Raw genomic sequence first — 25,534 nt, forward strand, 5'->3', positions numbered from 1 at the left:
GCAATGAAAATAATAAGTATCTCAATGTATGACTATGGTTTACATAACGTGTCACTGTAACTTGCTGTATGCATCGGTGTTCTTTCACTTGTACTATCTACATAAAATATCCAGTAAACATTTTTGTGCTGTTACTTCAGTGCATAGGAAAAAATCATCTGAAGTGAGTCAAGTCTGTTGATACTAGATTGGTGGAGTGTTTTATCTGTGATAACTAGAAATTATGCACGTTCCTGTACAAACGTTATAGTACAACAGCAATGTCCTATGCTGTGCAACAGTCGAAGTGAATTGTAGTTCTACCAAAACAATAAAGTTGTGTTTAATGGAAAAATACTCACTCTGCCTCAGTTTTTTAAACCTTGAAATATGGCACTATGCATATTTCCAGTACACAGTGGCCTTCAGTGGCTACCATATTGAATAGTACAGAGTTGGAGAACACAGTGCTCGCCACTAGAGTCCAACAAATCAGAGTGATGTAACTCAGTAAAAGTTTATTTCCCAGTCAGGCCTCAACAGTTTCTTTCCAACATTTGATAGTTATGCCATCTGGAACATGTAGCCTCCAAGGTCTCAGAGGTAAGAAAGCAAGATCTGGAACATTATACAAAGTTTTCAAACACTGGCCTGAAAAGAGCTTAGAACCATGGGTCCCAGTTTGGTGCCAAGGTGTTCCCAGGGCACTGTAGAGAATTCATAAGGGCTGCCTGGAAGTAAAAGTGTTAGTTGTGTCTGACTCTGCGACCCCATGGACTGTCACCTGCCAAGCTCCTCTGTGGGATTTCCCATGCAAGAATCCTGGAGTAGGTTGCCATTCCCTTCTCCAGGGGATCTTCCCAACCTAGGGATTGAACCTTGGTCTCCTGTACTGCAGGCAGATTCTTAGCCATCTGAGCCACCAGGGAAGCCCAGGATATTTTAAATTTTAGGGAAATGTGTATGTATACACATACACACATATACTTGACATCAGGTTTCTGATCTAGTATCATCAGTCTGTCCTAACAATAAAAACATTGAGCATAAAAAAACAAAAACCCTTTGAGATCCAGCAAAGACCTGAGGTCATGGGATAAACTGTTGCCCCAAGTTGGGAAAGTCGGATACCAAGTCACTACTGGGGTCAAAGTCCTAAAGTAAAACCCTCCACGGGACCCAGGGTGAGCTCAGGGACCTTCACCTGGAGGGGGCACGTTTGCTGGAGGCTCTGTGTAGACAAGTTTGAGAGGTAAAAACATTAGGGGGCACCCAGTCTTAGGGGTGACACCTTTTGTATATATGTTTTATTTCTCCCATGTGGAAGAGGACACTAAAAGGCAGAACTTTTAAAACTGTATTTGTAAATATTGAATAATTTCATTAGATTCAGAATTCAAAAAGTTCCAGAGGGCATATATTATAGTTTTTCTCTTATCCCCATCCTTTAGGCACACCTCACTTGTCTTCCCTGGGAATGAACCATATAATCATATTTATTACCTCTCACCAGAGGTTTTATACATGCACGCACGCGCACACACACACATTTTTTTATCTCGTTTTTTCGTTGTGCTACAATTTAATCCCTCCTCTATTTGGTGGCAGAATCGGTTAACAGAATTGACGTTTTCCTGATAACTAAACCGTTGAGTCCAAGAACTAGGTAACCTTTCCATGTTCAGTCTTTTGTGTTCCTCAGTGATGTTTTAAAAACTTTGCTCAGAATAATCTCACATTTTCGTAGGCTTATAAAGATTCCTATGTGTTACTGTTTCTGTAGCTGCTGTGAGTGATAGATTCCTTTCTTGGTCTGTCGTGTTAGACCCACCTGCGGAGGACCAGTGGAGGCTGCCCTGAGACCTGTGTACATCAGCAATGATTATTTCTCCTTGTGTAACCATCAGTCATAGCAGTGGTAATCTTGACTTCAAATTCACAAATTTCTGCAGGGACGTACTTATTGAGTACCTAATATATGCCACGCATTATGCAGATGGTCTAAATAAATGTATGATATGTATGTGAAGCAGACATTATTGTCTGCACTTCACAGATGAAAACTCAGAAGTTTATGGTTACAAAAGCAGGGAACTTTTGGACTCCAAAGTCATTATTTTCCATCATACTCCAGAAGGAACTACTGCAGGCAGTTAAGTTCAACTGTTAAGTTCAGTATGAAAATTTCATTCTCTGTTGCTAATTATATACCACTTCAATGTATTTTATTAGGTAGATCAATCACATTACAGTAACTGGTTTTTAGATCATGAAAACAGCACAGATTTTACTAAATGATTAAAAAGAAGCTAATCGCCCAAATGATTTCTAGATTCCACTAGTCACTTGTATGAAGTTAGTATATATTTTACTAAATGATTAAAAAGAAACTAATCATCTAGATTAGTGATTTCTGGATTCCGTGTGTCATTTTTGTTCATGCTTTCACTATTGCCTTCCCCAGATTCTCTCCTTTTAGCAATCCCATAAATGCAGCTGGCATGTTTTCAAATCCTTCAGTGACGTGTTCATGGTACTGGATTTTACCCTGTATCAAAACAATAACAAATATAATAGATTAGTTTCATATTCTAAATGATGCACTCTTCTCATCATAGCACCAAATTAATCAGTACATCACAGGAAACTTGGAACTAGGAAGTGGAGACCCTGTCCTCTTTGAACTTACAGTCATTTTGGGGACATGATCCACATACATAGTGTATGTAACAGATCATGCATAATAGCTTATTAGAGGCATCAGGTCACATTAAATACAAAAAAGTCACAAGGAAGCAGTTAACCAATTTCTAGGTAAATTGAAAAGAAAAGTTTACTCATGATCTCAGAAGAGGTGGAAGCAGGAGTAGGGGACACCCTTCCAGGGTATCATCTATGTTCATCACTCCAGTACCCAATGCTGTAGCATCTTTACTCTTTACCTCTGTTTGACCCCTGAAGACACAGAACCTGTTCAGGAAATGTAAATACCATGACAGTCTAATAAACTGTCTTCCCTTCAAGCCAAGATTTGTTCGGTATGTGTTCAACATTCATTTAGCAGTGTGGGAGTGAAGAGTTCATTTAGTGAAGAAGGATTTTCATTTCTCCTTCTTCTATAAGGCACAGTCTCCTAAATGGACCTAACTCACATTTTCATATTTTAAAGGGGTCCTATATGGAGACCTAAGTTACCTGATAACATTTTCCCCTAATGTATCCCAGTGATGGTTTAGCATCTTTTATAGATTTATGGAAGAACTTACTTATTTGCTCGAGGTCCCTCAACTAGTATGTAGGCAAGCTGAGATTTGAATCCCTAACTAGAAAGCCCTAGCTCATTCCTGTACTTGAAGGCCAAAGAACTTGGAAAGTGTCAAAAGCTATAATCAAAAGTTTAGAGGTTAAAAGTAGAGGATGAGGGACTTCCTTAGTGGTCCAGTGGTTAAGACGCCACACTTGCAATGTAGGGGGCATGGGTAAAATCCCTGGTCAAGGAACTAAGATCCCACATGCCATGAGGTGCAGCCATAAGAAAAAAGAGGATGAATGCTAATATAAAATGTTAATGATATGGGAAATTAGGGTATAGAATACAGGGTATATGAAAAGTCTCTGTACTCTCTTTGGAATCTTTCTTTATAACTATTCTAAAGTAAAGAATAGTTTACTATTCTGTATTATTACTGTAACACAAAAGGGGGGAGGGATAAGAAAAAATAAGTAGATGAGAAAGACAATTCGCTAGTTACTTAGAACAAAATTAGAAGTAGGTTCACTCCATTAGAAGAAAGCACTGGGGACACTGGCACAGTGGTGTCTGTTGTCAGCTGTGATCATATTTGATTTCACCAACAAAGAGGGTACACACTGGGAACTCTAAAAGCATCCTGCTCTTCCCAGCTCCCTGGAAAGAGCCCAGCCCAGCACTCCAACAGTGTTAGACTGGGAGAGACACTAAGCTCCAGGGGCTGCCAGAGGAGCAGTCTATGCCTTTAATTTGGAGACAACCATAAAGCCAGAAGTTAGAAAGTGTGGAACCACTTTTCTCCTTGGAAATGAAAATAATGCACCTTGGTATTCAGATTTCTGTTGACTAAAGCTCCACGTGGTGTAAGGTGGGAAGATGATCACAGCATAGGACAACGGGGTTGGCTTCCTCCTTGGGATCTATGAGGTGTGACTATGAGAAGACTGCATTCTAGGACCTGGAAGAGCTGTGGCCCAAATACATGCCCCTTTAACGCTCATTCACTGAACAGTGTTCACCTAGCGCCTATATTGATTCAGAATATTCTAGGTGCTTGGGATACATCAGAAAACAGAATGTGTGAACACTGATGCCCTCATGGAGGTTACATTCTCATGGAAGGGAGATGGGCAATAAATATAATAAATGAGTGATATATTATGTCAAAAGATGATAATTGCTGTGGATCAAAGTAAGAAAGAAGATCAATGAGTGAAGGTGGACTGCAATTTAAAAATAGGGTCATTCTCAAAGCTGTCTCATTCAGAGGGCAGTTTTCAGCAGAAACTTGAGGATGTGTGTGAGAGAGAATTGAGTAAGCAATTACAGAGAGGTGGAGGAGTGTGGGGATGAACAAAAAGAAATGAAATTAGAGAGGTAATGGAGACCAGATAGTATCCAGCCTTGCAGAGTTTATTCTAAGAGAAATGGGGAGCCTTGGAGGGTTTTGAACATAAGTATGATTTGGTGTGAAGCTCACTCTCGCTGCTCTGTTGGGGATTGTCTGCAGGATGAAAAAGCAGAAGAGCTGAATAGATAGAGGCCACTGCAACATCTGGGCTAGACAAGATGGTGGCCTAGAAGGATGGTGGGAGTGGAGGAGGGGGAACTGGGCAGATCCTGAATGTATTTCCAAAGTTGGGACACCAGAATTGCCCAACAGATTAGAAATGAGTATGAGAGAAAGGAGTCAAAGATGATTTCAAGGTTTTTGGATTGAGCAACTGAAAGGACCGTCCTAACAGACGGTGAAGTCTGTACATAGAAAGCAGGTTTGGCAGGAAAAAAATCAAGGCATATTTGGTTTTTGATTCATTAAGACAGAGATGAAGAAGTGTGTTACACATCCAGGTGCAGCTATTGAACGGTCCAGAAATCAGAGGAGAGGTCTCGACTGGAGACAGATAGTTGGGAGCGATCAGTGTATTGGTGATATTTAAAGCCAAGAGCCTGGATGAGATAACTAAGGGCTGAAGAGAGTGTGGACGGAGGTGAAAAGAGGCCCAGGGACCATGTTTTGGGAAGCTCTGTTATTAATTTGGAGAGAAGAAAAGAAGCTAGTAGAGGAGTCTGAGAAGGACCAATACAGTGAGGAAAACCAAGAGCCAAGGGAAGCAAGGAGGGAGAGCTATGCCCTCTGTCACCACTCCCTACAGCCAAGTGATGCTCAGAGCTGACCACAGGAGTTTACAGTGTGAGGAGCGTTAGCCTTGACAAAAGCAGTGTTGGTGGAGTGGCAACAGTGCAAAACCCGACAGGCATGTTCAAGAAAGAATGAAGAGGGACTTCCCTGGAAGACCAGTGGTTAAGACATGGCCTGCCAGTGCAAGAGATGCTGGTTTGATCCCTGGTTGGGGAGTGAAGATTCCACATGCCTCGCAGCCAAAAAAAAAAACCGAAAAACAACAGTATATTAAAAAAGAAAAAGCAATATTGTAACAAATTCAATAAAGACTTTAAAAACAGCCCACATCAAAAAAAAAATTTTTTTTTTAAATGGAGAGGAATTGCAGACTGTGAGGGCAGACAAGACTTCCAGGTGTTTTGTTATAAAAGGGGGAGAGTGCAGTGAACCCATATTCACAGCGGAAGTGAAATCTGCAACCCTCACAGGGAAGGGCATCTGGTATTACAGTGGCCCCAGGGCCCCTTACCTCTGAGACCCACTTCAGCAAGTCTCTCAGAGCCTTCTGGCGGACTTCTCCTTGCCAGCGGTAGACGACGAAGCCTTGCAAGTGGAGTTCCTTAAAGATGATGATTTCCGGGGATGGGCCTGTGAAGAGGAGGGCACATTTGAGCACCCGGATGCAGGGAGGTGGCCGTGATGAAAACACGAGTGGCACAAGGCATGTCAGCGTTCCCCTAGTGCTCTCCCTCCTGTGTCCTCCACTCTTCCCGACCCACAGGGCTGCCCCAAAATCAACACGCACTCTGTGCAGGCAGAGTAATGGCCCCAAGACATCCATGTCCTGGTTCCCAGAGCCTTTACTATGTGACCTTACCTGGCAAAAGGGACTCTGCAGACAGGACCAAGTTAAGAACCTTTAGATGGGGAGATTATTCTGTATTACATAGGTGGGCTCACATGAGAGTCCTTGCATACAGGAAAATTAAAATTGAGAAAAAAATATGTGATGATGGAAGCAGAGATCATAGAGACGGAGGGAGATTTGAAGATGCAGTGCTGCTGGCTTTGAAGATGGAAGATGGGACCATGAGCTAAGAGATGCAGGTGGCCTTGAGAACTTAAAAAGGCAAGGAGTCAGCCTTCAGAAGGAAAGTAGCCCTGCTAACCCATTTTGAGCTCTAGAACTGTAAGAATAAATTTGTGTCGTTTTAAGTAATTAAAAATGAAAGTGAAGTTGTTCAGTCATGTCCAACTCTTTGCAACCCCATGAACTGTAGCCTACTAGGCTCCTTCCTCCATGGGATTCTCCAGGCAAGCATACTGGAGTGGGTTGCCATTTCCTTCCCCAGGGGATCTTCCCAGGGATCGAACCTGGGTCTCCCACATTGCAGGTCATTAAGTTTGTAGTACTAGACAGGACTGAGTACAACTCACAGCTGGAAGACTCACCCCAGCTATATTTCTCTTGGGTTAGAATCCTCATTTGCTCATCTGGAAGAAGTTGAAACACTATTCCTGGGATTGTCCACACTACTGGGGATGTCACTTCTTTATTGTGAGCAGAAAACAAATATGGTATGAAACCCGGGGGAAACAATTACTTGTCTCTGAGCTCCCCTAATAGTGAAATGTGTTAGAGTTCCTAGAGATCACCGGCAGGCAGAATGTCACCTGCTTAAAATGGAATGGACAACACCAGCTGACATCTCATAACCTGTCTGAGCAGCTGAATTTCAAAAGGCTAGATCAAGTTACTGTATCCAAAATATTTGGCTGTGGTCAGGAAAATGCACCCTGGAGCTCTGCTCAATTGGCAGAAAAGGGATTCCCCAGGATTCTAGCTTAGCATCAATTAGAAAAAACATGGAGGAAAAAAGTCCCTGATAAGATTCCCCAGTGCACTTGAAGTGTCCTCTGACCTTTCACAACCCTGCAGGGAATCCACAAGTGATCCTTCCTCAGTCCCTTCACTCCCACCCAGCTGTCTCAGCGCAGCCGAGGTGCTAACTAGCAGAGCCGTAAGGTTTCTTCCCCACGAGTGAAGCCCATCATAGAACGAATAGCCCATTTATTTATGGTTGTCAGGATCCTGATGGTGATCTGGATGATTCCTTTTTGGTTTTTTCCCTCCTCTTCTTTTTTTTTTTTTTTTTTTTTTGTGACCACAGGTAAATCTGTAATCTCTTCAACAGCACAGAATCCTTATAGCAGAAAGGAGTTCTGTATGAGGAGTTCAGAAGATCAGCCTTTGTTTTGAGTCTGTCACTAATGCTTCCCTCGTGGCTCAGCTGGGAAAGAATCCACCTGCAATGTGGGAGACCTGGGTTTGATCCCTGGGTTGGGAAGATCCCCTGGAGAAGGGAACAGCTACCCACTCCAGTATTCTGGCCTGGAGAATTCCATGGACTGTGTAGTCCAGGGGGTCACAAAGAGTTGGACACGACTGAGCGACCTTCACTTTCTGTCACTAATAGAATTGAAAGAGTCTCTGGTCCTTTCACCCATTGATCTCCCCACCTTCAATAAGAGACCTGGGCCCGGAGGTGGGAGGGGGAGGTCTCAGCGTAAGAGTGGAGAAGCAGGAGTAGAGGGCATGGCAGGGCAGAGGAGAAGCAAAACAAGGACAGTATAGGAATGCAGAGAAAGGCGGCTCCTTTCCCTTTAATGGAAATTGTCAGTGTGGTGAGGCCTGGCTGTTCTGCTGCTCCAGGAAGCTCTGCCCACTACTGTCTGAAGGAAATGGCAGCCCGTTTCCCCTGCACCCACATCAAGTCTACCCATCCCCAAACCTCCAGCACATCCCCAGTATCCTGAAGACCTCTAATATTTTACCAGTCAGACCAATGTGTTCTATTTCTAAATGAAATCATGACTTTTTACAACTCTGTAGAAAACAGTAGGTAAAAAACCTAAAACTTTTAATAACTGTTTCATCCATATTTTCAGATCCTGTTCTTTCTCTGTGTCAAAATCCAATATAAGCTGACTTGGCCCAAATATACAAAATTACATATTTTTAGTTAATACCATTTCATCAAGATTAGGAAATATTTTAAAATACCTCAGTAGTCACTGGCCTGTACCATATCTGTGAATCATCTCTTCCTCCCATCTTTCTACACTTCTGATCGTGTGCATGAGCTCATTACCTGGGGGAAGTGGGCCGGTTCTGTTGTATACAGAGATGGCCCCACATACAGCAATTCTTCCAAATTTCTTCATCTGGGTGATAGCAACATTGGAAAACTCTCCACCCACCTAGCAGAGAGGGAAACAAAAACCAAATAAACCTTTAAATAAAAAACCTTTAAAAAAAAATCTTTAAATAAACCCTACCAGATTCAGGGGAATCATTAACTCACAATCATCATTTCACAATACTTGTTTTAGCAGCAATAACACTGATCAAGTTAGTACAGCAGGGCTGAAAACTGAATTTAGAAAAAGACATTTTTAGAAACTGGGCATTTTTATTTGACTGGAGGAACATAACTTATATAACTAACTTATAAATTTTGCTTTATTATATTTTGGGGTTTTCTGATCAGTTCAATAATCTCATTTCCCTTATCCAGAAGAATGGGAAAATAACTCAGAAGCTGTATAAAGAACAAAGTCAGAGGACTCATAATTTTCCTATCTCAAAACGTACTTCAGAGCTATATTAATCAAGATGGGGTGAGAACAGAAACAGATCAATAGTACTAAACTGAGAGTGCAAAAGTGAGCCTTCACATTTGTTGTCAATTGATTTCCGAGAAGAGTGCCAAAATAATTCAACAGGAGAAAAAACATCTTTTTAACAAATGGTGCAGAACAACTGTAGGCATCTACAAAGAAAAGAATGAAATTGGACTTCTTCCTTACAGGACACACAAAAATTAACTTAAAATGTGTTATAGTCCTAAATGTAACAATTAAAATGATTAAGCTTTTAGGGAAAAAAACATAGGAGTAAACCCTTTGTGACCTTGGATAAGGCAAAGCCTTCTTAAACATTACACCAAAAGCCCAAGCAACAGAATTTGGACTTCATCAAAATTTAATACTTTTGTGCTTTCAGGATACCATCAAGAAAGTAAAAGAAAAAAAAAAAGAAGGTGAAAGCAACTTACAGAATAAGAGAAAATATTTGCAAACCATATATGGGAGGTATTTTAATTAAAAATATACTAGTATATTCCATATTTGAGAATTGGATTACTTGCTAAAATTTATTTATAACTTCAGAATCAATACTCAGAGCTTTCGCTGGTCATTCACAGACATAGTTCCCAGCTAAGGTCAAAAAAGGCCGAGGGTCTGCTTTCTTTTTTCAGCTCTCATGCAGAGATTACCAGAAGATGAAGACGGTAGGGGGCAGTGCAGAGTGGTTCAAGAAGCTCTAGTTCTGGGGCCAGGTGGATGGGGTGTGAATCTCAGCTGTGGAAGGATTAGTTATGGCAGAGGCTCAGACAAGTTACTTAACACGTTTTAACCTCACTTAAAAAACAATAAAGAAAATAGAAGCTATGAGAAGGACATAAGATCATAATCCATGTAAGATATGTGCATGTGTGTGCATGTTTCCAGTTGGATCAATGGTTCAGTGTTTGTGGCAACTTTATAGAATATAACAACCAGGAATACTGAGAACTGACTGTATCTGATAAGGGACTTGTATCCAGAATATATAAAAAAAAACTTTGACAACTCAACAGATAACCCATCTGAAAGTTGGCAATGGATTTAAGCAAACATTTCTCCAAAGAAGACACACAAATGGCCGCTAATCACATGAAGAGATGTTCAATATCATTAGCGACTGAAGAAATGCAAATTAAAACCTCAACGAATTATCACTCCAAACTCACTAGAATAGACACAATCAAGATGACAGATAATAAATATGGTAAAGATTTGGGAAAATTGAAATCCTCATGATTGCTGGTGAGAATGTAAAATAGTGCAGCCATTTTGCAAAATAGTATGGTAGCTCCTCAGTCACTGCAGATGGTGACTGCAGCCATGAAATTAAAAGATCCTTGCTCCTTGGAGAAAAGTTATGACCAACCTAGACAGTATATTAAAAAGCAGAGACATTACTTTGCCAACAAAGGTCCATCTAGTCAAGGCTATGGTTTTTCCAGTGGTCATGTATGGATGTGAGAGTTGAACTATAAAGAAACCTCAGTGCCGAAGAATTGATGCTTTTGAACTGTGGTGCTGTAGAAGTCTCTTGAGAATCCCTTGGACAGCAAGGAGATCCAACCAGTCCATCCTAAAGGAAATCAGTCCTGAATATTCAGTGGAAGGACTGACATTAAAGCTGAAACTCCAATACTTTGGCCACCTGATGCGAAGAACTGACTTGTTGGAAAAGACCCTGATGCTGGGAAAGATTGAAGGTGGGAGAAGGGGACGACAGAGGATGAGATGGTTGGATGGTATCACCGACTCCAAAGACATGAGTTTGAGTAAACTCCAGGAGTTGGTGATGGACAGGGAGGCCTGGCGTGCTGCAGTCCATCAGGTAGCAAAGGGTTGGACATGACTGAGCGACTGAACTGAACCGATGGCAGTTCCTCAAAATGTTAAACATGGTGATATCATATGACCTGACAATTCTACTTGTAGTCAAGAGAAATGAATACTTATATACACACAAAAACTGCATATGAATGATCAAAATAGCATTATACTTAATAGCCAAGTGTGAATGACTCATTTGCCGATCAACTGATGGATGATTGATAAAACGTGGTGTGTCCATACAATGGAATATTTTTGGCCATAAAAAGCAGTGAAGCAACACTGAAAATCAACTACATTTCAATGAAAAAATGTATAAAAAGGAATGAAATACTGAGAAACATGCTACAACATGGGTGGATTTTAAAAACATGTAAAGTGTAAGAAGCCAGTCACCAAAGATCACTTTAGGGGGACTGACTGCTACGGAGCACAGCATTTCTTTTTGGAGTGATGAAAATGTTCTAAAATTGTGCAAAGAGTTGTACAATTCTGTGAACACACTAAAAATTATCAAGTCTTATACTTTAAATGGGTAAATTACATCTCAATAAAGCTGTTTTAAATTTTTTTGTTTTTGTTAAATGCCTTCAAAATTCTTTTAAAAATCATTTATTTATTTGGCTGCACTGGGTCTTAGTTACGGCATGTGGGATCTTTAGTGGTGGCATGTGAACTCTTATTTGTGGGGTCTAATTCCCTGACCAGGGATCAAACCCAGGCCCCTTGCATGGGTGCAGGGAGTCTTTGCCATTGAGCCACCAGGGAAGTCCCAATAAAGCTACTTTTTTAAAAAGGGCATATGCACTTTCCTCATATATTTTTAGATGGAAACTCTAGAAGTAGATTTCGTGGTATAGCACTTTGTTAGTAAGTCAGATAGTAAGTCTAATTTGTACTTACATTATCAAAATAACAATCATAACCCTCGGGAGCGGCTACTTTCAGAGCTTCTTCCAAAGACTTTACTGTTTTGTAGTTAAAGGCAACATCAAATCCATGCTTTTTAAGCCAAGCAACTTTTTCATCAGACCCTGCTGATCCAACAACTTTGCAGCCCTAAATGAGGAGAAAAATGGTAACCATTTATAAACCACAACCAGGGCCAACCATATCCTCCTAGACTGGAATGGCCAGGTTCCGCCAGAACACCTTCCCAGGTGCTGAGTCACATATATAATGGGTCAATAGACCCTAGAGGTGAGATTAGTCCCTAAACTAGCCTATGATACAACCCAAATGTAACTTCAGCTTGCCTCTACCCACCCAACAGATCCCTCCTACGTTTAGGTGGTTGGCAGCTCTTTTCAACCTGCTGGCTTGACAGCCCACTCATTTGACTCTCCCGTTTCTTCATGTTGGGGCTTCTCCCTTGCAGTGACTTCCATGCTATCTCTTGGTGCAGTGGCACTTTAGACTGTAATTTGGGCTCAGGCCTGTAACTCTCATATAACAGAGAGACCTCCAGGTAACTGCCCCATATTCTGTGATTTGGCCCAAAGCATTGGACTAGATGCTGCCTAATCATAGAGGAAGCAGAGTGCGATCAGCTTGAGAATAGAGATTATATTGGCACATAACGAGTAGCTCTTTAGAAAGTTCTATTCTGAATGTATTGTGAAGGCCAGAATATCAGCCTCTGTTCACTTTCACCTGGATTGGGTACATACATGTATGTATCTGCACAAACAGCTGCAACATAGTTTTTCCACTCATTCCTGATTCAAGAAGAAATAGTTTTGCAGTCTCTATCCTTGGTCCTGTTCCTTCTAAGCATACACTCTCATGGGATGATCTCATTTGCTCTTACCACCTCACTGCCACCTTCCTGCAGATGATTCCCTTGTCCCTTAACTCCAGCCAGCCCTCTACCCTGAGTTCCAAATCAGTATTTCTAAAGACCTCTACCAATCTACACTTGGATAGCCCGTGGAGCCTCGTAATCAATGTGTCTAAAGTGGAATCTATTGTTTTCCTTGCTTCTTACCTGGTGTTCCTCCTCTGTTCTCTATTGTAGTGAGTGATACTCAGGTACCCAGTTAACCAGACCTGAAACACGTGGGTCATAGGAGATGCTTGCTTTCTGCCCTCTTGCTATCCACATCCAATCACCAGGTTTTATTCTTTTTCACCAAATATCCTTAAAAGCTACTTCTGACTTTCTATCTTCACTGTCAGCCTATCATAATTTTCATCTGAATTATTGTAAGAGCCTCCTAATTTGACTTCTTGTTCCTAGTATCATGTCCCTATGAACTGTTCTCCTCCAAAGGCCAAGATGATTTCTGTAAAATGAAGGATTAAGCATGTCACTCCTCTAAGGATTAAGCACTGACTTCTTAGCATGGCAGTTGCTAGTGAAGTTTCTAAAAGAACAGGTTTAAGGATAAGTCCTATCAAACTTTTGAAATAAAAATTCCTTAAAAAAATTATTTTTTTAGCTATACCATGTGGCGTGAGGGCTCATACTTCCCTGACCAGGGACTGAACCTGCATCCTCAGTGGAGAAAGCACAGAGTCCTAACCATAAGGCCATCATGGAATTCCCCCCAAAAAATCCCTTAAAATTTTAATAAAACATTTGAAATTTGAATTTTGGAAATATTACTAATTCATTTTATAAGTCTAGTATAACCCAAAGCTAAACACTGATACGTTCCAAACTTTAAACCAAGCTCACCTATGAATATAGATGCAAAAATTCGATGTATAATGTTACTAGATCAATTCCAAAAGTATAAATTTAATATATAGCATAGGTAAATAAAGATTATTCCAGAATGCTACTATGGCTTAAGATTAGGAAACTAACATAATTCTTTAACTGCAAAGTATGATAAAATTCAACATTTATTCTTATTTACTTATTTAAATAAATTTTTCCTGCAACCACTACGATAGCCTCATCTATTTGTATTCCAAGTACCCATCAGCACTGGATACCAGCCCAAACACTTGGCTGTTGGTCATAGCCCTGTACTCATCTGTATTCTCCCTAACTCTTTCACTAGAAACTAGGCCCAGAAACTAGGCCCTGAAACTAGGTCCTACATCCACTCTCTGGCAAAGGATCAGCCAAACCTTGGAACATTTCTATAACGTGGTACATCCGGACCACATCTGAGCTGCCTGATGTCTTGTACTCCCACCATCAGATCAGAACTCCTGAGCACAAACACCTGTCCATATCAGAGCCAGTGTTTCCAAGGCCTGGGCTCCTCCCATGAGTTAGTTCCCAAGCTATGGCCCCACTGCTCTGGGCTAACTGCAGTAACCTTTGAAATGGGGCCCTAGGGGCAATGACTCTTGGTTGGCTGATCAAGTCTCTTCAGTTGTTTGGGGCAATCACAAAGAAAGGAGATTAAGCTGTAACAAGAGACATTCAGCAAAAACTACAAGAATAGTTCACAAACTCACTACTATAGTAGAGCCCATTCCTGACGTGACACCCACAATGTCATCAAATAACAATGTTCAGGTCATCACTGCTGCGCCATTTTCCCTGTTTCCCCCATTTCTCAGTCACTCCCAGTATCCAACTTCTACAAGAGGTCAACTAGACCAAACTCCCGGAGATGAGGCGAGGTCTGCCGTGTGCACTGCTGCATTCCCAGCACACACTGTGTTGTCAAGTGAGTGGCTGTTGTGGAGGCAGACACTCACCTTGAGCTTAGCGATCTGCCCCACAGCAGAGCCCACGGCCCCTGCTGCCGCGCTGACCAGCACTGTTTCTCCATCCTTCAGTCCACAGATGTCCAACAGGCCAAAGTAGGCTGTTAGGCTGAGGGAAGAAAAGCAAGACTATATGGATAAATTTGTTTCTTTCCTCTGTATCTCATTTATTTATACCCTGAAGACCTTCTCAGCAGCCCAGTGGCATGGGTCCAGGTAAAAGACAGCAAATATAGGAAATGGATATTACCAGCCACCAATAGTCCACTTCCTCCTTCTTTACCTCCAGGAGAGGAATAAAGATGAGAGGAACTATGGATGGACCAGTGAGGTGGCTCGAAGAGAGAAGTATCCTGTCCATCCCCAGGCCAGGATTCAAGGGTGAAGGAAAACTGGTTCCTCTTAAACCTTAGGGATCTCAGAACAGACAACTTATGCCTCATTCCCATGTAAGTCCTAGGGAGATGATGAGCTTCATGGGGAAAGCCTCCCTGTCATCATGGTGCCCTAGCCCCAGAGCAGATATGACTGTGTGTGGATGGGATCTAGGCCTGAGGGGGTCAGGGAGAAACACCCTGAGTTTCACATGCTCTGAAGTGTGTGGAAGAACTCCTACAGTTTCCCCATCTTGTTTGGAGTGATATGCCAAGGTCAGCTGGAAGGGAAAGAACTAGTGGGCCTGCAACGACGCAGCTCAGACAGCAGCCAGTGGGGACTAGGTGAGGAAACCACCACCTCAGTGGAGTTCCAGCTCAGAAGGGATGTGGCTGAGGACTCAATTGGAAAAGTTATGCTTTGAGACTGATGACCAGAATAAGACTAAGACAGATCAAAAGCAAGAAGTTGTCCCCATCTCTACTGGCACTCACTGGGTTTGTGTTAGCCCTGGGAGCTTTGCATCTACCCTAGGGAGATGACGAAATTATGAGTATGATCCTGAAATGATGTGAGAAATCATTGGTTTAACTAAGGTTTATTTTACTATACCAGCTGGAGATAGAAATGAAACACAGGAGTAGAAAAATTTTAAGTTCTATTTTTGTACCCCTGAGTTTGAGCCCATGAAACCTGTTCCATCATGGCGATTGTTGAGCCACTGGCAAAATTTCAGACAGATTTCTAGAAAGTTATTTCTGTGTAAAACAAAGCTACTCAGCCTCTGATTACACTTGAGGGCCAGATAGAGTTGGGCCTTGAAGGGAAAGCAAAGAAAGGCAGACAGCACTTTTTCTGAGGACCCATATATCTAAAGTTCCCTTGACCCAGTGTTTTTCAAAAGATGGATGGAACAACCATCTGCCTCAGAATCAACTTAAGTTTTATTAAAAATTTAGATTCCCAGTCCCACTGATTTAAAAATACTGGGATGTGGAAATCTGAATTTAATAGGACTCTAGGTAATTCTTATGAATGCAAACAACTGAGAACCACTACCCTAATGGATGCTGATACGAGTGTGTGGATAAGTTAGCCTAACTCGCAGAAAGAAGCAGAAGGTATATTTCGATAGGGTCATGCCACCTACAAAAATCCTTAGGCCCTCTCCCCCAATCTCCCCTCTAGATATTTGCAAAATCAGCTTTCAGTTAGGTATACTGACTTAAGACATACAAGGTCTTTCCCAAACATCATCTTTTAAAAGTAAACTGGAGAACTTCCCTGGTGTTACAGTGAATAAGTATCCGCCTGCCGATGCCAGGGACATGAGTTCAATGCCTGGTCTGGAAAGATCCCACATGCCGCAGAGCAAGTAAGCCCACGTGCCATAATTACTGAAGAACATGCAACTCTGGAAATGGCAACCCACTCCGGTGTTCTTGCCTGGAGAATCCCAGGGACGGGGGAGTCTGGTGGGCTACTGTCCATAGGGTCGCACAGAGTCAGTCATGACTGAAGCGACTTAGCATGCATGCATGCATTGGAGAAGGAGATGGCAACCCACTCCAGTATTCTTGCCTGGAGAATCCCAGGGACGGGGGAGCCTGGTGGGCTGCTGTCTATGGGGTCGCACAGAGTTGGACACGACTGAAGTGACTTAGCAGCAGCGTGCATTCTGGGGCCTATAAGCCTCAACAACTGAAGCTCCGGTGCCTAGAGCCTGTGCTTCACAACAGGAAAAGCCACTGCAGTGAGAAGCCCATGCACCACAAGGGACAGCAGCCTCCACTTGCTGCAACTGGAGAAAGCCTGAGGGCAGCAACAGAGACCCAGCACAACCCCCCCAAAAAATCAATTAAAAAGTAATAGAAAAAATAAAAGTAAACTGGAAATAAGATGGAGAAGCCAACAGTAAAGAAATCCTATAGGGAAAATTTAAGGTATGCTATGGATGGTGACTGGATAGAATCAACATGTTGGACAGAAAAACACTTAAACTCTTTCAGCCGAAGAGGAAGACAGAGGTCCCATTGACAGAAATAATGCAATACTTTGGGAGGATGTAAAATCTTTGGAGCCTGGACAGCTGAAAGTTCCTAGGTTTCAAAATTCAACTTCTTTCACAGATTAGCAGAAGCTGCTGGATTCTGGAAGTGTTGACCCATCCTGTTGGTAAGCGGCTCATCTAGGCAAAATTCTCAAAGAATGGGTGATGTGTTGCTAGGGGAGGCTAGAAATGTGGCTTGTATAACCCCTCCCACTCAGTCTTTGAGAACCACTGTATGAAGTTGATTGGAGTAAAAGCGTACTCCTTAGGGACTTGGAACAGGTGAATGAGAAATATACCCACAAATGAATAAATTGTCTTCTGTTTTAGAATTCAAATCTCCTAATAGTTTACAAATTACTTTCTCTCCAATTAAGTCACAGGAGACTGACCCTGTGATTTCCTCGTGTCTGCCTTCACCCCTGTGCTCCTACCCCTGGGTTACAATTTAGAGAGAAGGATGGGTGGAATAACAAGGTGATAGGGACTGTCACCGTATAGGGTACAGGCCAGGCAGGAAAGATCGGGAAGGGCTGTCATTCTGTTTAGTGCCCACTATTTGCATGTAAGAAGGCCTTGCTAAGTCACTTCAGTAGGGTCTGACTCTTTGCAGCCCCATGGACTGTAGCCCACCAGACTCCTCTGTCCATGGGATTCTCCAGGCAAGAATACTGGAGTGGGTTACCATGCCCTCCTCCAGGGAATCTTCCTGAACCAGGAATCAAACCTGCGTCTCTTAAATCTCTTGCATTGGCAGGTGGGTTCTTTACCACTAGCACCACCTGGGAGGCCCAAGAAGGAATTAAGCATCCTCTAATTTCACAATGTTGTCTCTTGACTGCGGTAATTCTGAGGAGTTCAAATTCTGAGTGTTACATGAACTTGAGATGTAAGGGATTGGTTATGCAGGAGGCTGATCATTCATTTCTTTCAATGAAATGAATATTTCATTCTCTAGAAGTCCTCCAAAAGGTTAAAAAGAAGGAGGGCAGAAGAGTGGGAAGAAGGAAAGAAGGAAGAAAAGGATCACATAACTTAGAGAAACTCTCCAGCCTAGAAAAGTTTTGGGGACTCTGAAAGGAATTCTGTCAACCTTGCTTCTCCAGGGCATGAGAAGAACCTTGAGGTGCAGAGAGCAGCTGGGGCCTGGAGAGCTGATGCAGGATCAACTGACCAGACCAGGAGTCTTCCTGAGGGTCAGGCCAAGAGACCTGGAAAACCAGAACGTCAGGGACTCAAACGAAGTGAAATACACCCATGAAACTCACCCAGGCATGCCAACCGTTCCCAGAGCCAGAGACAGTGGTAACGTGTCTGGCCACTCTGCAAGCACCTTTTCCAGTTTTTCCCCATTAGAAATGGAGTGCGTTGTCCAGCCAGAAGGAGCCACCACGATCGTTCCTGTTGGGAAGGCTGAATTTTTACTTTCCACAACTCTGAAAGAGAAAGCACATTCAGACGCGTGAGACCCCTTTCCTTTCAAGTGAGTCTGTATGCTGCATGGTTAGTGTCCACAAAGGGGCACTGAGTTTGACAGTTCTTGATCAAATACCCTACCACATCTCTCCATCAGAATTCTTAGCCACTGGTCTCTCTTTGAGAAAAAAACATGGGCCATCAGAGAGGAATTCTCAACTGGTCCAGCATCTGTCCCTGTCATCACTCACTCCTCTCTAAGCAAGAGAAGTTCATCCTCTGGCTCAAGGTGACCTGGACATCAGCGTCTTCTCTTCTTCAGAGGCTACCCTTCATCTCTTAGCCCTCCCTCTCTCTCGAGTCCTCAACATTTCCCCTCTCACTGGCCCTCTCCCTCAGCATGGAAGTATGATCTACTTCACTATCATTCAATCTCATCCTATATGAAGAAACCTGTTAATAGGCCATGAGACAAAAAGGGATAAATGAAGAGATATATACCTTGTGCTTGGAGAGAAATATTGTAAATAAATCAGTTTCCCCTAAATGAATCTATAAAGTCATTGAAATCCCACCAAAAATCCAAATAGGGTTTCAATAAATGATATTATAACTTACTAGTCATTTGAAGCATAAACACTTTAGTCCTTGCTCCAAAATAAAATTAAATGTCTAGAAGACAAAATATAACGTACTAGAAGAAAAAGTGAATAAATATTCTAGCAAATTTGGAGGGGAGAATGCCATTCTAATCATGAAATTTTATCACATAAAATTTTTCAGCTATGATTGGACACAAAAGAATGATAAACAAAGGCCCAAATATTTTCAGTGCTAATATTCGTAACACACAAGAAGTTTTACAGATCAATTTAAAAGATGAAAAGACTTAAAAAGACAAATGACATGAACAGATAATTCACAGAAGAAAATCATTAATTTTCAAAGAGAATGTCAACATCACTAATAATGAAAGAAATGCAAATTAAACTAAGCATCGAATAAGCAAGATCAGTTAAATATCACTTATGCACCTCAGATTGCCAAGAGTGATGGTTAGCAATGATCATATAGTTACCAAGGGAATAGGTTCTTTAAGACATTCTTGGTAGGAATGGATATAACCTTTTTGAAGTGAAATCTATCGTTATCTCTTCAAATTAAAATGTACATCTTCTTTGACCTAGAATTTACACTTCTGGGGATTCAACGTAAAGCAACAGTCATCCAGGTGGGCAAAGAATACAGAGACATACTCAGATTGATGTATGCCTATTCCTTGCAGAACTATTTCCAGTAGAAAAAACTGGAAACAGCTATTATCAGGAGTAGATAAGTTCAGTGTCAGGTATCAATGGAATGGGCTTCTCAGGTGGCTCAGAAGTAAAGAGTCTGCCTGCCAATGCAGGAGAGGCAGTTTTGACACCTGATCTGGGAAGATCCCCTGCAGTAGGAAATAGCAACCCACTCCAGTATTCTTGCCTGAGATCCCACGATAGAAGAACCACAAGGACTACAATCCATGGGGGTTGCAAAGAGTAGGACTTAGTGACTGAACAACAATAAAAACAATGGAGTAATCTGCAAGCCATAAGGGGTATATTTATACACTGTCAACAAAAGATAGCCATGACATATTGAGGAAAAGCAATTTGCTGAAGGGCCTTTAATCCCGTTCAGTTCAGTCCCTCAGTCGTGTCCGACTCTTTGCAACCCCATGAATCACAGCACTCCAGACCTCCCTGTCCATCACCAACTCCCGGAGTTCACTCAAACTCATGTCCATCGAGTCGGTGATGCCATCCAGCCATCTCATTCTCTGTCGTCCCCTTCTCCTCCCGCCCCCAATCCATCCCAGCATCAGAGTCTTTTCCAGTGAGTCAACTCGTCACATGAGGTGGCCAAAGTATTGCAGTTTCAGCTTTAGCATCAGTCCTTCCAATGAACACCCAGGACTGTAGTACATGTACTGAACAATTTTTGAAATAATAATACATTAACGACAGTCATCTCTAAAGTTCAGATGACGGGGGAACTTTCAGTTTCCGATATATAAATTTTTATCTTATTTGAATTTTTATAATAATCAGGAACTGCATGAATATACTTTTTTTTTTTTAGTACTTAACAGTAAGGATAGCAAAGCTAAGTTGCAATGATAAGAATTTCACCTTCTTCCCTCCCCATCCCCATTTCACTTTCTTTCTCCGAGAAAGTGAAGTCGCTCAGTCGTGTCCGACTCTTTGCAACCCCATGGACTGTAGCCTACCAGGTTCCTCTGTCCATGGGATTTTCCAGGCAAGAATACTGGAGTGGGTTGCCATTTCCTTCCCCAGGGGATCGTCTCAACCCAGGGATAGAAGAGGGCAAATGCTTTACCATCTGAGCCACCAGGGAAGCCCTTTTAAAAGTAAGGATAGCAAAGCTAAGTTGCAATGATAAGAATTTCCCCTTCTTCCCTCCCCATCAGCTAGTCAGGAAAAAGACAGATTTCCCAAGTTATTTCCAAGGTTGAACAGTGAGTGACCCGCGCAAGCTGAAGAAATTGTAGGAGTGATGGACAGAAACAGAGCCCAGTAGGAGGTAAAGGGGAGACATATTTTCCAAGCACTAGGACAGAAGGATATCACTACCTGGCCACTTGCTCTCCCATCATCATGTCACCCTCCTTCAGGCTTTTTGCCATAATTCTGAAACAAAACAAAATCATTCTTAATATATAGGAGCATCTGGGAGAAAATGGTCTTAAGTTTCAAGCCAAATGGAAAACCACTAGGGAAGTGTGTATAAAACTGAAACCCAGCCACATGAGGGCAGTACAACTGGGTGGGATCGGGGGGAAAGTTGTTACAGGCAGTTCTGATCTGGGAGTATTTTTCTATGAAATGAACATGAGAATCTTACCATCATGTTCAATTGTGGATGAATTTCTACCAATGACTTTGAAAACATAACCCAGGTACCACTGGGCACTTGTTACCCAAAACACTAGACATGCAAAAAGAAATTCTAATTAACATCTGGAAATACATTTTTCACTTTAGATTTGAATCTCTATCAATCAACTGTGAAAAAAATTATTTAAAAGAATGACGACTGCATTGTTCACCTAGGCAAAAAGTTATTGAGTCAGTGGCCAATGAAAGCTTTTATTCCCTCCCCACCCCGAGTTGCTTACTAAGTACACACAGTTTAGTCAGCTGCAGATTACCTAAATTACAAGAACATATGTAAAGGAAAGGCAAGAAAATCTAATTTTAGTCTCAGCCATCTTCCTCTACCCAAATTATTTGCCAACAGTGACATGGAGAAACTGGAGTTTGGCTTCTTTCTTCTTTTAGTGTTTTGGGAAGCAATTCTGATGTATGGTGAGGGGCACATTGAACACAATAAGATAGGGGATGCTTGTAAAATAAAGGGGCCAGTGTTGTCTACCACCATTCTGCTCAGACTTTTGCCTGAAAAAGATGAGCATCTGTGAATCCCATCACTGACATCATACTGGGAGAAATGAGGAAGTGACAGTGTTTTCAATCAGCTGGGATATTCTAAAAGATTGCCCATGGCAAGGTAGTATCCAATGCACAACATAAGAACTTTCCAGAGGAAGATAATACCTCATGTAAGGATCCACAGTGAAGTACAAAGCTTCCAGCAGGACCTCTGCAAAATAAAACATTCCACAGGCGGTTAGAATCCTTGATCTTGTGCCTCGTCTCTGGCCTTCTCAATGAACTAAGACAGTCTTTCTGCTTCAGGCTTATGCTCTCATCTGTGCTTTCTGGATGTTTTTTTGTTTGCTTGCTTTTTGTTTTAGAATTAATTTTGAATTTTATTCTTGTCATTAAAGTTTGACATATAAAGACATCAGACATAAAAGTAAACATTGGGAAGCACACATATATTTCCATTCTGAAAGAAGTCATGTTATATTTACAGAAAAACAAATGCAGCAACTATTAAGGTATTCAAAGTAATTTTTTGACAATTCAGATGTGGCATACTTACAACAAAAGTATAGGTTTTAAAATAATTAAATAATTTTCCTAGAATTATAAAAGTATTGAGATAAAGAGACCCTGAAACTCACAAGAACATTTTCCTATGCTATTGAATACAAGGGTAGTTCTATAAAAAGTCCCAAAATAAAGCTAATATTTTTCCACCCTGAAGTATATTAAATTACCATACCAAAATATTAAAATGAACATGCTATGTGGAAGCTTTACCAAAGAAAACAGCATTAAAGTCCTGAATATTGCCAACTGTCTGGACAATATGTCTTAGATGTGTTCATGAAAAATGAGCTTTCTAAAAGAGCCGATGTAATGGATATATCTGCAGAGAAAGAGAATAAAGCCTTTTCATTTTATCATTTTCAAATGTAACTGTGAAAAAGAAAAAAAATCTAATATAAGTTTTTAAAGTATTAGCTTATGAATAAAAATGTGGAGTGGTGCATTCTTTATGCATTTGGATTTTTAAACTGATGCTATGATCATTGTAGTAAAATAGATAGTAACCTCGAGACCCCAACACTGTAGTAAGAACTCCACTCCCTCTTTCTCTTTCTCAAACAAGAAGTCATCTTAGAAAATGGAAAGGAGAAACAGTGACACATGTGAATTCAAAACAACAGTACTGTAATGTGGCAGAAAATCATAAAAACAGCAGCATGTGAAACTCAAGACTATTTTCTTAAAGCAAATGTTTAAGACTGAAGCATAAAAACACTACTTGGTCATACTGGTCTATTATCCAACTCCTGAAAATAATGACTTTTTAGAGAGGCGCTTATATTTATGATATCCCCATGATAAAATGTATACTCAAATTTGTGTTTTAAAAGATATATTGAAGGGCTTCCCTGGCAGTCTAGTTAAGAGTTAACCTCCGATGCAGGGGGCTAAGATCCCATATGCTTCGGGGCCAAAAAAAACAAAACATAAAACAGAGACAATAATGTAACAAATTCAATAAAATACTTTAAAATTGGTCCACATTAAAAAAAAATCTTTTAAAAAGACACATTTAAAATATAAATATTACACAGATAGTAGAATAACAGTATTCCAGTATCTCGAACACAAAATGGTATGTTATTTAGCACATTAACCTCTGCTGCTGAAAATTAATTTTATCCCAATTGTATAAAACCCATCATGTAGGACTTCTGAGTACATTCATCTCCAAACATTCCTAAACAAGATAAAAAAAGCACAGACACTTGAATATAGATTATTAACGACAAAAAGCAGAGACTATGATCACGTCTTTACATAGAAACCTGAGGTCCTTCCATAGAAACGTGAGGTCCTTCCATAGAAACCTGAGGTCCTTCCATGGAAACCTGAGGTCTTTACATATAAACCTGAGGTCTTTACATATAAATCTGAGGTCCTTCCATAAAAACCTGAGGTCCTTCCATATAAACCTGAAGTCTTTACATATAAACCTGAGGTCCCTCCATAGAAACTTGAGGTCTTTCACTGATCCAAATATAGAAGTAAGAACCAAGAGCTGACACATTGGAAAAGACCTTGATGCTGGGAAAGACTGAGGGCAAAAGAAGGGGATGACAGAGGATTAGATGGTTGGATGGCATCACTGACTCAATGGACATGAGTTTGAGCAAACTCCAGGAGTCTTTACATATAAACTTGAGGTCTTTCACTGACCCAAACATGGAAGTAAGGACTATTTACAAAACTTTGACAAGAAAATAAAATCTCCAAGAAATTTCACGGCAAAGAATTTTCACAAAATGCTGTACATCCTGAGTAAAGTTTTACAAATGTCCAAGTTATAGCTATTTGAATTCTAATTCTCCCCCTTTCTCCACCCCAGTATAACCCACAACCCTTAGTGATAGTCCAATAATATCCTCTATGCAAAACCCACTGCTCACCTCGAGATTCAGAGCATCAAAAATGGTTATAATTTCAAAATTGTCCAGTTTATAGTATACATTTGACAGTGCCACAGATGTCAAGAGTTTAAATATCTTTGGCACTATTTCATTCAACAATATTAACCAATAAGAATGCGTAGAGTTTGAACATCTCACAGGAAGTCTCAGTAGCATTTTAAAAATAACCAAAATACCAAGAAGCATTTTCATGTTTTAAATTGTGAAACATTTAAACTGTCAAATTCACTAGGAAAAAAGTGTCACACACACACTTTTATCACCCTGTGAGAACAAAGCATCCGACAGTTGCTACTGAGACACACTGGGACTTTTTTCTTTTCTTTTTAAAAGAAACTGTTACCGGGCCCAAGCTCGTTCTGCTCGCCAGAGTGTGGAGGGGCTCACTCTGGCACTGACCAAGGGTGCAGCAAAGCCACTTTTGCACCCTGAGTAGAAAGATGCGACCGAAGAAAGTGGCTGGGTCTCAGGAAGTAACGGGCTGCTCTAGCAAGGTCATCCTCAAGCTCTCAAGGAGTGAGACATGTAGGCATCGGAAACCGTGATGGCCACACAGGAGGAGTTGACACGCCTGTTACTGGGATCACTGTCTGACATGGCCGGCACCCTGGGCTCAGCCTGCCACTGGCTGCTCTGGTCAGTTTTGACCGAGGAAGTGGCCGGGGAGCTGGCATCACCAGAGCGGAGCTCCCAGCTGGCCGCTTGCACAGTGGGTGGGCAGTGGGCACAGGCTGGTCTGGTGGACTCGAGCTGTGGCAGAGTGGCCTCTGCCTTAGAGGCCCATGCCAGCTGGCTCCAGGGAGAGAGCAAGAAAGGGCCCATCACACTTTGGGAAGGCCACTATTACAAAACTACATTTAGTTAGGTTACTCCCTAGCTTCTTGGCTTGCTGTTGTCTGACTCTTTGCGACCCCATGGACACAGCACGCCAGGCTTCCTATCTTCACTGTCTCCCTGAGTTTGTTCAAACTCATGTCCAAAGAGTCGGTGATGCCATCCATCATCTCACCCTCTGCCACCCCCTGCTCCTTTTGCCCTCAGTCTTTCTCAGCATCAGGGTCTTTTCCAGTGAGTCAGTTCTTCCCATCAGGTGGCCAAAATATTGGAGCTTCAGCTTTAGCATCAGACCTTCCAATGAATATTCAGGATTGATTTCCTTTGGGATTGACTGGTTTGATCTCCTTGCAGTTCAAGGGACTCTCAAGAGACTTCTCCAGCACCACA

The 25,534-nt window shown here is 41.5% G+C and overlaps 1 protein-coding gene across 1 annotated transcript in view; it reads right to left on the bottom strand.

The window, feature by feature from the left end:
- Window positions 1-477: 477 nt before the first annotated feature.
- PTGR1 (prostaglandin reductase 1) overlaps window positions 478-25,534 on the bottom strand; it is a 33,841-nt gene continuing 8,784 nt past the window's right edge. Inside the window, exons 3-10 of the mRNA XM_055427580.2 lie at window positions 21,999-22,044; window positions 21,015-21,071; window positions 18,234-18,401; window positions 14,532-14,649; window positions 11,772-11,927; window positions 8,507-8,615; window positions 5,884-6,002; window positions 478-2,527 (exon numbers count right to left, since the gene is read on the bottom strand). Coding sequence (XP_055283555.2) covers window positions 2,417-2,527; window positions 5,884-6,002; window positions 8,507-8,615; window positions 11,772-11,927; window positions 14,532-14,649; window positions 18,234-18,401; window positions 21,015-21,071; window positions 21,999-22,044 — 884 coding nt within the window. The 3' untranslated portion in view covers window positions 478-2,416. The remainder of the gene's footprint in view (window positions 2,528-5,883; window positions 6,003-8,506; window positions 8,616-11,771; window positions 11,928-14,531; window positions 14,650-18,233; window positions 18,402-21,014; window positions 21,072-21,998; window positions 22,045-25,534) is intronic.

This window comes from Moschus berezovskii, chromosome 7, assembly GCF_049115385.1.
Source record: "Moschus berezovskii isolate FMDL1 chromosome 7, NW_MosBer_1.0, whole genome shotgun sequence".
Lineage (NCBI taxonomy): Eukaryota > Metazoa > Chordata > Mammalia > Artiodactyla > Moschidae > Moschus > Moschus berezovskii.